The following is a 14,930-nucleotide window of genomic DNA, read 5'->3' on the forward strand; positions in this document are numbered from 1 at the left end:
ATGGATAATCATGGCAGCATTTCCGGGCAGAGGAGGAGGACTTTGGTGTCCATTGGAGGCGGGGCTGTTGACCCGGCTGCCACCCTTACCTGATACTCTTACCTGATCTCGGAGCTGGCACGGATGGGGCTGGGGACTGGAGACAGACAGCTAGGGTCTGAGAGGGGAAGGGATTGGCCAGTGGGTGCCAGTGCCAGGATTTGAACCTGAGGCTACTGGGCTGGTGCCCGTGCCCCCTCCGTGCCGCCTGCCTCAGTGACTCAGAGCTAACGAGCTCTTCAGCCTAGGCTGGAGCCCCCGGCATGGCGATTCCAGCACCGCCTTCCCTTCCTGAGCAACTTCTGGGGCTCCCTGCCCTTCCCCCTTCCCAGCCTCGAGTTCCCATCAGGGGCCTCAGACCCCTTCCTGCTGGAGCTTTACGGGGTCTCTGAATGAAACAAGACCCTCTAGGACCACCAGAGAGTTAAGACAAGGAAATCCTCAGCTCCCTTTATCTCAGAGGCTGGAGGGGAGGGAGCAGGGAGCAGGGGAAGCGGGAAGCCAGCTCAGCCCGCCCCCTCCGCCCTCCCTCCCTCCCTCTGCTCTGCCTCCATCCCTTTCTCCCTCCCTCCTTGGCCAGCCCGCAGGGCCTGGGGTTCTGGGCCAGCAACAAGTTATAATTGCAAACATGGACCAAGGAACCAGAGGCGGCCCAGAGGCCCGGGGTCTGTGAGCTGCTGTTTGAGGCTGCAGGACACTGGGTGAGTGATGGGAGGTCCTGCAACTTCCTCCAGCAGGGCAGAGGGGGTTGGGGTCAGAGCCTGGAATTCCTCTCCTTTCTCCTCTCTTCCCGGACACATCTCACATCTCGGGGCCCTGCTCTCTCCTTCTGACCCCGGCCAGCCCCTCTAGGGTCTCCCTTCCCCACTCCCTCCTTTGACTGAGACTTTAGCCCCGGTGAAGGGCTGCCCTCCGATGCTCCTGTCTTGTGCCCACCGCTGCCTGGACAGGCACCAACTCAGCTCAGCAGGGCCTGGCCCTTCCCCCACTCCAAAGAGGCCCCAGCGCCCTCATGGAGGCAGCAGGGGCCCCCAAATCACCCCCAATGGCGTGGTCCCTCACTCATTTGATCCCTGTGTGACACCTTCCTCCAGAGACAGTCAGTGACCATGGCTGTGGTTATTATTACTTTTGTTAAAGGCTGCTTTGCTTCCTGCTCCCTGCTTCCTGCATCCCCCCTCCCCACCCCCCAACCCCACCAGGTCACAGTTCTGTGTCACAGATTTTTTGACTCTCAGCTGGCTAGGCCAACAGAAATGTCCCCAAACAGTTTTAATCCTCTGGGAACAGTCCTGCTCTTGCTATCCCATGCAGGCCCCGGGGAGAGGTCGTGCTGGGCAGCAGAGAAAGGGACAATCATTTGATTACGAGTCTTTTACAAGTCAGGCAATTTCCCTACATTTAAATCCTCCCAAATAACCTGGGAAGGAAGGTGGTGTTGTCTCCTCCTTGTAAATGTCAAGGAGCAAGAAGCCCAGAGACGTTAAGCCACTAGCCCTAGGTCACACAGCTTGTAAACTATTCTGGGATCTCAAGTCTGACTCCAAAGCCTCATCTTTTCCCATGAGGTCACATCTATGGGAAGAAAAAGAGGGGATTTTGCTCTTCTCAAAACCACTGGGTTGTGTAATTTACAAATAAAAGGTAAGGGTCATAATCTCGGACAGAAGGGACGTTGATCTCTGAAGATTTGACGTGCCTTATTGAGCAGAACCAGGAAAGCAGAACGGGGGCCGGAGAGGTGGGGGAGGCTTGGGAATGGTCACCTTCAGGAGAGGGGTGATGGCCCTGGAGACTGCCTGCCCACCCCTCTCTTCTCCTGCTGCTACCCAGCCCCCAGGGAGCGGGGAGGGGGTTGTTGCGGGGGAGGGCTCCTGCCCCTTTAAAACCCAACTCCTACCTCAGTGTTCAGGTTAGGTTAGAATGGCATTTAAAAAAAATAATAATTTTAGTTTCTCTACACATATTAACCACAGAAAAATATTTTTAAATTGTACTAAATGTTAAAGGAGAACACAAAGGAAATAAACAAAGAACACCAGAAGTGTAAAAACCAGTCTGGTTTCAAAAGTGTTTCTGATCCTGTGATAACTCAGTGCCAGCCCCCAAAGACTGCCACCACCTCAAAGGCTCTTTGCTTGGCTTCCTGCCCACCCAGCCCCAGCTCGTCTCCAGTCACTGCTGTCCAGGCTGCTTTCTGCCCGTCTCCGTGAACTCTGGATCCCTTCTTGGCCAAGGCCAAAGACAGATTCTCACAAACCGTTGGGCTTCCCTGTTCCTTTTGAATTTTCCAGACCTCCTGGGTCCCGCCCCTTAGTTCCAATTTACCACCTTGGCAGCTGATTGGCAGGTCTACGATGATTGACACAACCACCTTCCAATGAATTTACTCTCTCCCGCTCCTTTCCCTGCAGGGCTTCTTGTGTGAGGTGGCGTTGGTAGGTTGTTGACTGCGCAAACATGCTGAGAGAGGAGGTGGGCTGAGACCAGCTACACACCTTCCGCGTGCATTTCTGCAGGGACTTCTTTTGTTTGTTTGTTTCTAATTTGTCCGTCCTGAGGGGCACCTTCTTCTACCTTTGCCCTCCAGTGACGGTGGAGTCTGGGGCAAGAAAACAAGCCAGAGGGAGGCTGGGAAAAGCATTTTACAGTCTCGTTGGCTGTGACACATGGGCAGCAGGTCATCTTCCTCACCCACCCCAGCAAAGGCCTCCCAGGACCCTCGTCTTCAGAGCGGGTCCTCCTTCGTGGGCCCATGTGTGCCAGAGATGCCCAGGGACTGGGTGCCAGGGGACTCAACCTCCAGGCCCCGCACTACCACAAGTCTCTTTGTGACCTTGAGAACCTGCTTCCCTGTGTAGGCCTCTGTCTTCTCATCTGTTAAATGGGGGCACTAATGCCCCCTCCCCGAGTTATGTCAGGAGTGCACGTGCTGTGGGTGGTGGCGTCCACGCTGGGCATCAACAGAGTGTAGATGTCAAGGTAATGTGTTTCTGTCCCTCCTTCCCTGCTCCAGGTCGCCATGGGGATAGCTGCCCTGGGCCTCCTCTGGGCAGTGCTCGTGCCCCCTCTCTCTGTGTTTGGAATCCCCACCGAGGAGCCCACCTCTGGGGAAGCCGTGGCCTCTAGTTCCCCTGGGCTCTGTCGACGGTGCTGTGACTCTGAGGACCCCCTGGTCCTTGCTGATGCTGCACATACGTCCTTGGCCTCTCCGTCTGCCCTCCCGTACATGCTGCCTGAGGTCAGGCCCTACATTAACATCACCATCCTGAAGGGTGAGGACCCACACGTGGCTTGGGCTGGCTGGACTGGCCCGGTCGGGGACAGGGAGGGCATGGGGATCTCTTCCTGGGCTCAGGGAGGTGAGGTGGAAGGAGCAGAAGAAACCAGGACAGAAAACTGTCCCAGACCTTTTCTTTCATTCACACATTTATTAAGTACCTACTGCATACCAGGACCATTCTGAATTCTGGGATGGAGCGTGTACACATCAGACAGAGATGCCACCGCTGTGGAGCTTCTGTTCTAGCGGGGGAGGCAGACAGTGAGCAGTAAACATATCACCCAAGTCAATGAAATGGATGGTGATAAATGCTATGGAAGTGACGAGGTGGAGCAGGGTAAGGGGTGTCTGGAGTGCAGCTGTGGAGGGCAGTGTGCATATTAAATGGGGGTGTCAGTGTAGGTCTCACTGAGAAGGTGGGGAGAAGCCATGTGGATATCTGGGGAAGAGCATTCCAGGCAGAGTGCACAGCAGGTGCAAAGGCCCTGGGGCCAGAGCGGACCTCATGTGTTGAAGGAACAGGGGGCAAGGGGAGGAGCTAGGTTGGAGACAAAACAGATCAGACGTGGGCTCCTCCTCTGAGTGAGATGGGGAGTGGGGGAGGGTTTGAGCAGAGGAGGGACCTGGCCCAGCTTAGGTTTCAAACGGATCACTCTAATTTCTGTGGAGAATAGACAAGGGTAGAATCAGGGAGAGCCGTGGGGGCCACTAGGGCCGCCCAGGTGAGAGCTGGCTGCCTGTCCTCTAAAACCAAATCTCAAGGAAGCTACTTCTGCTGTTGGGGGCTGTGAATGGCTGGTCCTGGGGCCAGACCTTGACATCCTTAACCTCTGTCTTTGCTCACGACAACCCCGCAAGTTCGGTATGTTGTCATTCCTCCCACTTTGCAGATGGGGAAACAGAGCCTCCGAGAGGGGAGAAGCTTTCCTGGGGTCACGCAGCTGTTAGGGGCAGAGCTAAGATTTGTCGCTGAGGACTCCAGAGGGTCAGCTGGCACCTGAGACCCTCGGGCCTTCAGAGTTTGTGGTTGAGGACCCCTCTTGTCCTCTCCCTACTTGGCCCACCACCTCACACATCACGCTTCCCCAAGGCCAGCAGAGCCCTCTGTGTGAGGTTGACGAGGTGCTTGGATACTGACTGAACTCCCCCTTCACTATCCTCCTTAAAACCCCATGTCACCTCTCCTGGGACAGGCTAGCTGCCTGCTGGGCAGAAGGCGTCTGGCTGCTGTCAGGAGTCCTGGGTCCCAGCCCCAGCTCTTCAGCTCCCTTGCTGTGTGGGGCAGGCTTGTCTCTCCCTCCCTGGGCTTGCTGCCTCATTTGTAAAAAGGAGAAGGTAACCCCCTCTTATAATTACCCTTCACACCCTCCCTTGGGCCTGGGGCGAAGCAAGTGCTCTGCAAACTGGAAAGTGCAGGGCACGTGATGAGGTAGGCAGTTCACCAACGAGGCCAGTGAGGAAGACCTCCACAGAGCCATGGACTCCCTCCTCCCTGCTTCTCTCCAGGCTTCTCCTCCAAGGACCTGTGTCCTCTTTTCTGCCCCTTCCTCCCCTCTTCCCAGCAGCATTGCCACGGTCATAGGGGACCCCGGGACAACACAGGGCTGTCTAGTTCATTCAGAGGGATGTAGCTGAGGGTGTGATTGCAGGCTCTGTGACAAGCAGCAGAGAAATATTTGGAATCTGGTCCCTCAAGAAGTAGGTGGTAAAAATATAAAAAGTAGGTGGTCACCTGCTTTTCTTGCGTTCGAAGTCAGCCTGGACCAAGGGCTGGCCAGAGGCGTGCCTGCCTGGAAACCAGGGGAGATGCTGCCGGAGCCCAGGGCAGGGGGAGGTGGGCTGGGCAATGCTGGGTGAGTCGTCCCGCCTCGTATCTGCAGAGTTCACCCAGCGCTTTCCCAGAGGGCTCAGGAACATCCCTGTGAGGCAAGCACGATCCTCTTCAAGATACAGACAAAAAATCCCAAGACACCAACATGAAGGCCCCAGGTCGTGCAGAGGGGCGGTAACGCCCACCAAGGGCCTCCTGGCTCCGACTCTGGACACTTCCTTCCGGGTGATCCCTTCTCTGGGGCAGAAATGCCACGCCCACATCCCCCTGAAGTCCCGCTGGGTGCAGTGACACCTGCGGTCCAGGCCTGGTCTGGCAGAGATCACAGTCAGACCCTCACTGCTGAGGAGGGAGCAGGCTGGCGTGGAGACAGACCACAGCTGGGGTCCTGCTCCCAAGCTGTACCACCGGGAGAGTCCCGTCACCTCTCTGCGAGTGGAGGTGGGCGTGGTGTCTCCTTTAGAGGGGCCTCGGGGTGGCGATGCCTGGCATGCAGTAGGTGCTCTGTAGGTGCTGGCTCTCCTCCGACCTGCCGTCTCTGGGCAGGGGCGAGCCTTCTGCAAATGCTTAGGAGCCCCCTGGGTGCAGGCGTGGGTGCCTGCCCTGACTTTTCTCCTCTTTGTCTCCTCAGGTGACAAAGGGGACCGAGGCCTGCTGGGCTCGCCCGGGAAGCTGGGCAGGGAGGGCCCCCGGGGGGAGCGCGGCCCCCAGGGCATCAAGGGCGCCAAGGGGCAAGCAGGCAGCCCTGGCGGCCCGTGCCAGATGCGCTTCTCAGCCTTCTCGGTGGGCCGCAAGACGGCCCTGCACAGCAGCGAGGGTTTCCAGCCGCTGCTCTTCGACACGGTCTTCGTGAACCCGGACGGGCACTTCAACCTGGCTGCCGGCCACTTCGTCGCCCCCCTGCGCGGCCTCTACTTCTTCAGCCTCAACGTGCACAGCTGGAACTTCAAGGAGACCTACGTGCACGTCGTGCACAACGACGAGGCAGCCGTCATCCTGTACGCGCAGCCCAGCGACCGCAGCATCATGCAGAGCCAGAGTGTGATGCTGGCCCTGGCACCCGGCGACCGTGTTTGGGCGCGGCTCTTCAAGCGTGAGCGTGAGAACGCCGTCTACAGCGACGACATCGACACCTACATCACCTTCAGCGGCCACCTCATCAAGCCTGAGGACGATTAGTGCCTCCCATGGGGCAGCTCTGGCCTGGGGTGGCCACGGGCAGGTCTGTGCCCTGCGGGGCCTCAGTTTGCCTGTCTGTAAAGTTGGCCCTGGGACCTGGCATTCTGGGCAGGCTTCTCCTCTTTCCTTCCCTCCATCACCCCTCCCAGTCTGTTCCTGCCTCTCTCCTCTCTTGGACATTTTCAGAAACCTCCTAAGCTCAATCTTCTAGAACTTTCCCAACCTTTTAGACCAGCACTTTTCAAACTTGAATGTGCATCTGTATCACCCAGGGATTGTGTGAAAATGTTGGTTCTGATCCAGCAGGTGTGGCGTGGGCCCAGGATTTTGCATTTCTAGGACGTTCCTGGGTGATGCTGGTCTATGGACCCCACTTGAGTAACCAGGTCCTATAATTTTCACAACATTCTGGAATCTTCCAAACATTCTAGAATCTTCCCAACATCCTTAAATTCTCTCACCCTTCTAGGACACCCCCTCCTCTTGTCTCTTGCACCTTCTCCCTTCTCTCTGAGCTCCTGTCTCTGCCCCGACTTGTGCAGCCGCAGTTCATTTATTCAGTCATCACTCACTGAGTGCCCGCTCTGTGCCAGGCTCTGGGAAGGCTGAGGTGAACCAGACACAGGCCCTGCTCTCGGTGAGCACCCAGTCCAGCCAGGGTGGGGAGACACAGATTCTGAAACCAGACCCAGAGGAACACATGGGTCTCTGATCACACAAGTCTGTGTTCTGGGCATTCAGGCACTGTGGCCCCCCATTACCCACCACTCCCCAAGGCTGGCAGGATAGGGTACCCCAGGTGGGGAGTATCCTCTGCCTGTTCCTTTCTTTTTTTCCCAATGCCCATCATTAAAGCAAACCCAGGGGGGCCTTGGTCAGGGGAAAGGTGCTGTGAGGAGAGGACCCAGGGGTTAGGGGGCATTTTGGGGTAAGGGGGCCCAGACCCATAGCTCCCCACACGGCTGGGGTGGAAGCCTGTGAGGACTCCTACCCTCCTCAGCACACGCCCTCCCTGCCCTGCTGCTGGGCGGCTGTCAGGGCCGTGCTCAGCCCATTTTGCCAAAGGTGCCTGGGCCTCAGTTCTCCCAGGCTCCCAGCCACTGTCAGACACTGTCGTCTGTCCCCAGGTGCTCTGACCTCCTTGGTGTCTCTCGCCAGCCCAGTGCCTCCGGCTCTCCAGGTGTTGAGGCCCCGGGTGGGCAGCTCCTGCCCAGCAGAGCCGCCTCTGGCCCGCTGCTGCCTTTACAAATGCTGCCGGGCAGTGAGCCAGGACAGAGGGCACCGGGCTTTGGACCCCTCAGCAGGTCTGGGGAACCAAAGCGAGCAACGTTCCAGGTCAATTGGGGGGACCCTCCTCTGAGCCATGATGCCAAGGGAGGCGCTGGGCGAGGCTGAGGCCAAGTGAGGGACATCAGGACTTCTGTCCCTTCCCCGTCTCCCAGGGTGGGACAGCCTGGTGGCCCCCAGCCTTCCCCTCCTGCAACCCCAGGTGGCCCGAATCTCTCCCCAGAGGGAGACGGCCTCCGCCCGTTGGTGCTTATACGGACTCCGGGGCAGAGGTGGCCCCGGTGGTGGTCTCTGGTGCTTACTCGTAGCCAGGGGAGCCATGGCTGCATGGCTGGGGGATGGCAGCAGGGCCTGACCCGGTGCCGTGAAGGCTGGTCCTGTACAACCACCCCCAGCCCGACTTCACCCCTGCCCTGCTTGTCCAGCATGATTAAAAGTTGTGCGTCTTCTTGGCAATTCAGCCTGGCTCTTTCTGCTCGGTTTCCTTTGCCCACCTTGGGAGGGCAGCCCATCCTGTTCTGCTGGGCCCAGGTTCAGGATCCCAGAGGGACCAAGGCAGCCCAGGGCTCCATTCCACGTGCTCGCCACCCATAAAAGAACCAGCCCGCCTCGGTCACTCACTCAGCTGCTGTGCCTTGGAGGCAGTGGAACCAGCTCAGGGTCTACTGTGCCGTGCCCTGGCTGTGGCCCTGGGAAAGTCCTCACATCTCGGAGCCTCAGTCTCCTTGTCTGTAAAATGGAAATGGGGATCACCTATCTCATGGTGTGGCCATAAGGATTAGAAGAGAGGTTGCCCGGTGAGCACTGCATTCCTCCTTTTTAAAAAAAAAAAAATTAATTAATTAATTTTTGGCTGCGTTGGGTCTTCGTTGCTGTGTGCCAGCTTTCTCTAGTTGCGGTGAGCGGGGGCTACTCTTCGTTGCGGTGCGTGGGCTTCTCTTGTTGCGGAGCATGGGGTCTAGGCGCGTGGGCTTCAGTAGATGTGATACGCGGGCTCAGTAGTTGTGGCTCGCGGGCTCTAGGGCGCAGGCTTAGTAGCTGTGGCGCACGGGCTTAGTCGCTCCGTGGCATGTGGGATCTTCCTGGACCAGGGCTCGAACCTGTGTCCCCTGCCTTGGCAGACAGGTTCTTAACCACGGCACCACCAGGGAAGTCCCTGCGTTCATCCTTTGAACCACAGCTACTGAGCACCTACTGTGTGCTGGGTGTGCTGCTAGGCTTGGAGGCTGCAACTGCAGGCACAAGCCATCACCTCCCCATGGAGAGCACCCACGGAGTTTATGTTCTAGTGAGGCACCTGGACGTGCTGAACGAACCACAGATCCTACCTGGGGCTCCTGTCTCACGTTTTGTGTGTAATATTTGCCAGCGAACAGCTGTATATGCTCTGGTGGGAAAATGCTCCACGTCCTACAACGGGCAGCCTTGGTGGGTTCTGACTTCCGAGCTAGCATAGCAGCTACTCACACACCGAACTCAATCGGTGGCGACTCCTCTTACTGGCTTGATGGGGCATCTGCCCTGCCTGCGTGCCTGTGTTTGACGGCTCTCTGGGTACCACGTGGAAGAGGATGCTATAAAGACAAATCCACCATCACTGCCCCAGGATCCACCTGAGCCTGCAGCCACCCTGGCAGGGGAAGACGTAAATCTTAGTTTCCTTGGAGCCCATCTGGCCCCCGAAGGAGGTTTCCCACCACACCTGAAGCCCTCGCAGCTCTCACGCAAGAGGCCCTGACAGGTCAGAGGCTACTCAGGGGAGCCATCCCACCGCCCACTTTGGGCCCAGGATCTGCTGAAGTGTCATCGGCCTCCCCAGCACCCCTGCTCCGACACTGGTGGTAAAGGTCACCTCCAGCGCCAGGCAGGAGCCTTTGGTCATGGACATCATGAGGACTTGATGTGCTGATTACTGAGGCAGAAGAGCTTTTGACGCTCCTTGCCAAGCACTTGCAGGAGGACTGAAGCTTGCCCTTTGCAAGCTGAGGCCAAAGGCCCCAGATATTTCCAGGCCACATTAGTTCAGGTCTCCAAAACTGGCAGCCCTCCGTTGTCTAGTTGGACCTGCTACAAACACTTCTCCATCCGTGCTTCAGAGGCGGCCCCTGGTCTGTCTGGGCCAGTCGTTCCCATGGGATCCCAGTTCCTGACTTGGAGGCGTATCGTCAGTGGGGGGGTCAGAGCCACTAGATCTTTGTTATGGAGACTCTCCCAACAGGTAAGTTCTTGGTGGAGGTCCTTCGGCAAGGGCCCTGGGAAACTGGAGGCCCCCCTCAGCCCGCTGCCAGGTCTGTGGGGACAACATCCCCCGGGGATCTGCAACGTGTGGTCCTGGTGACCCCAGCGAGCTAGCGAAATGCCCGTGTGGCCGCCTGCCCACCCCGGGGACCATCCCTTTCTTGTCCTGAGTGAGGACCGACTGTAATGGTGTTGGTGTATTAGCAGTAGCTGGCATGTGGGTCCTTGAAGAGCGGAGAGCATTTGTGGGATGAATGACTTTACTGAGCATAGGGAGAGAGAAGCAGCAGGAAGCAAGAACCAGGAATCCTGGGCCAGGGGATAAAATCCTGTGACTCTCCTGTTCCCTCCCCTCCGGCCAGCTCTGCAGGCCTGTCCCAGTAGCTGCATGCTGCCACGTGTACATCTGGAGGAAGGGAAAAACACGGGCAGAAACTCAACGAGATCAGAAACCGACGTCAAGAACATCATGGGTGGGGCCGAGCTGGGGAGAGCTGGGGCCAGCGGGTGGCCGCAGGAGCCAGAAAGGAAGGAGGGATTTCCACGACATGAGTCAGGAGGGCACAGAGCTAAGCCAGCGTGGCTGGGAGCGGCTGGTCTGCAAACCCAGGAAGACGGGAGGCTGGGTGGCCAGCAGCGAGCCTTGGGGTTGCAGCTCAGGGTCCGGATGAGGTGTGAGGTTGCCTGCAGGTGGTGGCGTGGACAGGAGGAAGTAGTAATTGGGGTGCAGGCACATGGAGGAAACCGGGGACCCTCTGCAGGGAAGCAGCAGTGTTGGTGGTGGTGGGGTCGCTGGTGGCTGACCTACCTCTTGCTGACTGCTCTTCACCACTGCGGGGAATGAGTTGATGCCGCAAACTCAGATGTACGCAGAATAGAACTTGCTTTATTTCTCCATGACTAAGCTTAATTTCCATGCTGCTGAAGTTGAAGAAATGCGATTTTGGCCAGCTGGGCTTCTTCTCGTACCACATTTCCTGGGGGGCTGCATCTGAGCGCCACATCCCGGCAGCGGGAGGGGTCACCTGGCAGTGCATGTCCAAAGGACATCTGCTGAGTGTGTCAATGTCCCCTCTGCTCCAGGCTCCCGGTTCCGCCTACATACCTGCTGAACTACGCCCATTCCTGCAGAGCCTCCTGGGTCCTCATTCCTCTTGGGACATCCGGATCCTCTCTGCACGCACGCTTATCTCACAAATTCTGTATCCCTCAGAGGGCCGTCCGAGCCCAGCCCTATCTGCCGGAATGCACTATCTGGCCATTTCTTCCCTGGGGTCTCAGCCACCTCCCCGGGGTTCTGCCTGGGAAGAGAGGAACGGCCCCTCTGAGTCTCAGATGCCCCAGACCTGCTGGGGGTCTTCCCTGGAGCCCTTGCCAGGCTCAGCTGGGAAGGAGGGGCCCGGATCCATGTTCACCAGGAACCCCAACACTGACACTCCTTTCCTCCCCTCTGCCTGCCTCCCCCCGGGGCATCTTGGGTGTCTGGGTAGAGGGGACCTTGCGTCTACTCAGAGCATCCTCTCCCAAAGCTCTTGGCTGGCAATGCAGCTCTTTCCTTCTTATTTTGAAACGCAAGTACCTGGACAAGACTCCTTTCCTCTCTCTGCTTTTTGTTACATATCCTTGCTGTGTTTTTTAGGATGATCTTGGGTGCAAGGAACACATATTGAACAAAGAGCTTCAAAAAAGGAAAACGCGCCCTAAATCCCAGGGTGGGGCAGCTCTGGGGCTGGTTAATTCAGCAGCTCAGCAAAAGCACTGAGGACCCTGATCTGTCCCATATTTCCACTCGGCCCACTTGGTGCAAAAACTTCGTTCTCAAGCCAGCTTCCCTCAGGGCCACAGGACGGCAGCCTTGACAAGGTGGTGGCCACAAGATGGCTGTCCAGGCGTCACATCAGGCATCACGAGGGGGAGTGAAAGAAGAGCCAGAGATCCTTTCACCCAGCAGCCCCTGCTCGCTTTTCATTGGCCAGAACTGATCATACGACCACAACTAACCCAAGCCCTGGGAAGGAGAACAGGACGATGGGAAGCAAGGTTTGCCTGTGAGCCCCAAGGGTCTAGGCTGAGCTCCCGAGTGAGGTCAGAAGTGTTGTGGCCGCGGGGAGAAGTGGTCACGAGCACCGCTGGTTCACTTCTCTTCAAACCTCTCCGGCCACATCATCAGGTGCGGCCGTCTTCCTCAGCCGGGGTATCTCGGTTCTAGGAAGACTTCTCAGACTTGGGGGACAGCCTCGGTCCTGAGCGATCCCTGATCACAGTGCTTATCAGTTATTAGCCTTGCCCACTGGGCTCCGAGGTCTTGGGGCACGGGAGCTGTAGCAGCACCAGATGTCATCACCTCCGCGAGCCCTCCCCAACCCTCCCCGAAAAGAGTTGATTTTAACTCCCTGAGTTTAACTGAGGCTGCTGGAGACAGGTGCTGCCTGGGTTCAGATCTAACCGGATAAAGGAGAGCAGGTCACCTCCTGACCTCTCTGTGCCTCAGTTTCCTCACCTAGAAAATGGGGATGATAATAACAGCATCTACCCCAGAGAGCTGTCGTGAGGATTAAAGGGGTAAGTATATGAAAATCCTGGCGCAGAGTAGGCTCTTTATAGGTTTAAATATTATCTGAAGGTAGACATTTTATTATACTCATTTTACAGAAGAAGAAACTGTATTTGGATAACTTCCTTCCTGTGTCATATGTTCATTCATTCAACAGTTTGGGGTTCACTACCCATGATGGGTCCTGCTCTGTGCTGGGCAGAGGGGGCAAAGCAGTGAACAGAAGTCCACACGGTCCCTGCCCTCGTGGGGCTTACTGTCTAGTAGGGGAGGTGAGTGTTATACAGATCGTCACACGAGGGCCTCACATTAGGGTAAGTGCTCTCAAGGCAATAATGGAAGAAGCTAATCTGGAAGGTTGGGGGGTTGGTCAGAGACGGCCTCTCTGAGGAAGAGGTGGTTCAGCTGAGCCCCAGAGGGTGAGACAGAACCGCAGGTGGAGGAACCCGCGTGGGCAAAGGCCTGGAGATAGGAAACTGCTCAGCACTTCCCAGGAACTGAAAGAAAGGCTGGGAGGCGGGAAGGAGCAGGTGTGCAGGACCTGGGATTTTGGATCTATCCGGTGGGCCGCATCTGAAGGAGATTCAGGTCATTGGGTCAGAGGTGGACGCCGGATTCAAACCCATATCCTGAGCTATTATTTCTCGGAGGCTGCAACACCTCCCCAAGCTCTTTGGTCAGTCTCATGACAGGGCAGGACTCCCTTACAGGAGTCTGTGAGGAGCTCGTGCCCTGGCACCACGCTACCCACAGTGTGCCGGAGCCACACTGCACATCACAGTGTTAGCTTGAGATCGGCTGTGGTGGCAGTACCTACACCATAGAAGTTGGTAAATGTTACAATTTTAATTTTTTCAAAAGAAGGCCTTCTTTAAAAATGCAACCCCCCGGCTTCCCTGGTGGCGCAGTGGTTGAGAGTCCGCCTGCCGATGCAGGGGACACGGGTTCGTGCCCCGGTCCAGGAAGATCCCACATGCCGCGGAGCGGCTGTGCCTGTGAGCCATGGCCGCTGAGCCTGCGCGTCCGGAGCCTGTGCTCCGCAACGGGAGAGGCCACAACAGTGAGAGGCTCGCGTACTGCAAAAAAAAAATAAAAATAAATAAAAATGCAGCCCCTGGTGCTTTGCCAGGCATGCACCTCCATTGCACTGACCATTCAAACTGGGCTGGAGTCCCTGGGCCTCTCACACAAGGTGAAGGGGTGGCCAGGCTTGGGTGGAGCAGGGCCCTGTGAGGGAGGTACTTTGGGTGTGGTCCCCAGGCTCAGTTTCCTCTTTCCCTGGGACCCCTCACCACCCCTTTACCCCACCCAGGGCCACTCTGTCTACTGTACCCTGCCCCCTGGTGGCCAGGGTACTTGATAGCTGTAAGGGAGTCCCCAACCCCAGCAGAGCCACTGCTGGAGCTGACCACGGCACCCAGGCATGGTGGTACCAAGGTCCTGGGGCTGCCCTGATTTCTCCCTTCCCGAGATTTGGTTGGGGCTCAAGCTCCTTGCCTTCATTTCCAGTGTCACCTGTTTTCAATGTGAACTAACAGGGGTTGAATTCTAAAAGGACCTCAACTAATGTACCCCAGGTCCGCAGAAATGCAAACCACTTACCTGAGAGGGAGCGCTGAAGGACCATAGGTCATTTCAAGTCTGTCACCACTAATCAAGTGTCTCCAGGAGGCTCTAGGCGTCTAAAACACCTGGGACAAGTCAGATCCTCTCGAGGGCTCCTAGTACATGGGAAAGCCTAGACCTGCGGGCAAACTAGGGAAGTACAGTACACTGGGGACTATAAAAGAAGCTTGTATATGGTGCAAAGTTTGTATAAAGGTGGGTAGCTCAGAAGAGAGAGCAACCAACTCTGTCCATATATGTTTGGGTCTTGAAGGATGAGTAGGAGTTTGCTAGGAGGAAGGTGAAGAAGGTTGCAGGTAGCGTTCCGTTTTGTTCAATCCAATCCACAAATCCCGCAAATACTTTTTGAGAGCAAGTCCACCTCATCCCATGTGGAACTCCTAGGCTGGCACGGGTAAAGGGTGGACTGGGGATCTTGGGGCCCATTTCAGGGAGCTATCCGTTGCTGTGCAAATGTAGGAGACACTCTCTATTTTTTATCCCTTCTCCAGTTCTGCCTGGCTCCGCCCTTCTTTCAGATTTTCACATCACCTTCTCGTGAGGTCTCCTCTACCCCCTCATTTAAACCTGTGCTCCCGATCTCATGTATCCTGCTCTTTCCTTTCCCTGGCGTTTGTCTTCTCCTAACTCCCTACGGAAGTTGCCTGTCTGTTGCATGTATGGTCCCTGGTCGCCCACCGCCGCTGCCTCCCCACCTCCCCACCCCCACCAGACTGTAAGCTCTACACTGTTATAGTCCATGAGCCTAGAAGAGAGCTTGCCACATAGTAGGTACTCAGTAAAAATTCGTTGACTGGATAAATACAAGTCCTAGGATTTGGGGAGGTTAAGGGTGTATGCGGGGAGGCCTTCCCTGCTTACCTCAGTCAAGCAAGGATCTGTTTTATTTTTCC

At 56.7% G+C, this 14,930-nt stretch overlaps 1 protein-coding gene across 1 annotated transcript; it reads left to right on the forward strand.

The window, feature by feature from the left end:
* Window positions 1-652: 652 nt before the first annotated feature.
* On the forward strand, window positions 653-7,207 carry C1QTNF6 (C1q and TNF related 6). The gene is made up of 3 exons (XM_030856066.2): window positions 653-740; window positions 3,056-3,314; window positions 5,785-7,207. Exons 2-3 carry the CDS (start codon window positions 3,062-3,064, stop codon window positions 6,330-6,332), a joined length of 801 nt encoding a protein of 266 aa, XP_030711926.1. The 5' UTR covers window positions 653-740; window positions 3,056-3,061; the 3' UTR covers window positions 6,333-7,207.
* Window positions 7,208-14,930: the final 7,723 nt, after the last annotated feature.

This window comes from Globicephala melas, chromosome 10 (assembly GCF_963455315.2).
Source record: "Globicephala melas chromosome 10, mGloMel1.2, whole genome shotgun sequence".
In the NCBI taxonomy this organism is placed as follows: Eukaryota; Metazoa; Chordata; class Mammalia; order Artiodactyla; family Delphinidae; genus Globicephala; species Globicephala melas.

What these genes read in the sequence shown, in the direction of transcription:
- C1QTNF6 (XM_030856066.2), top strand. Translation starts at nt 3,062, where the DNA reads ATGGGGATAGCTGCCCTGGGCCTCCTCTGGGCAGTGCTCGTGCCCCCT. An exon ending in TAACATCACCATCCTGAAGG is followed by an intron (nt 3,315 to 5,784) that starts GTGAGGACCCAC and finishes TTGTCTCCTCAG; the next exon opens with GTGACAAAGGGGACCGAGGC.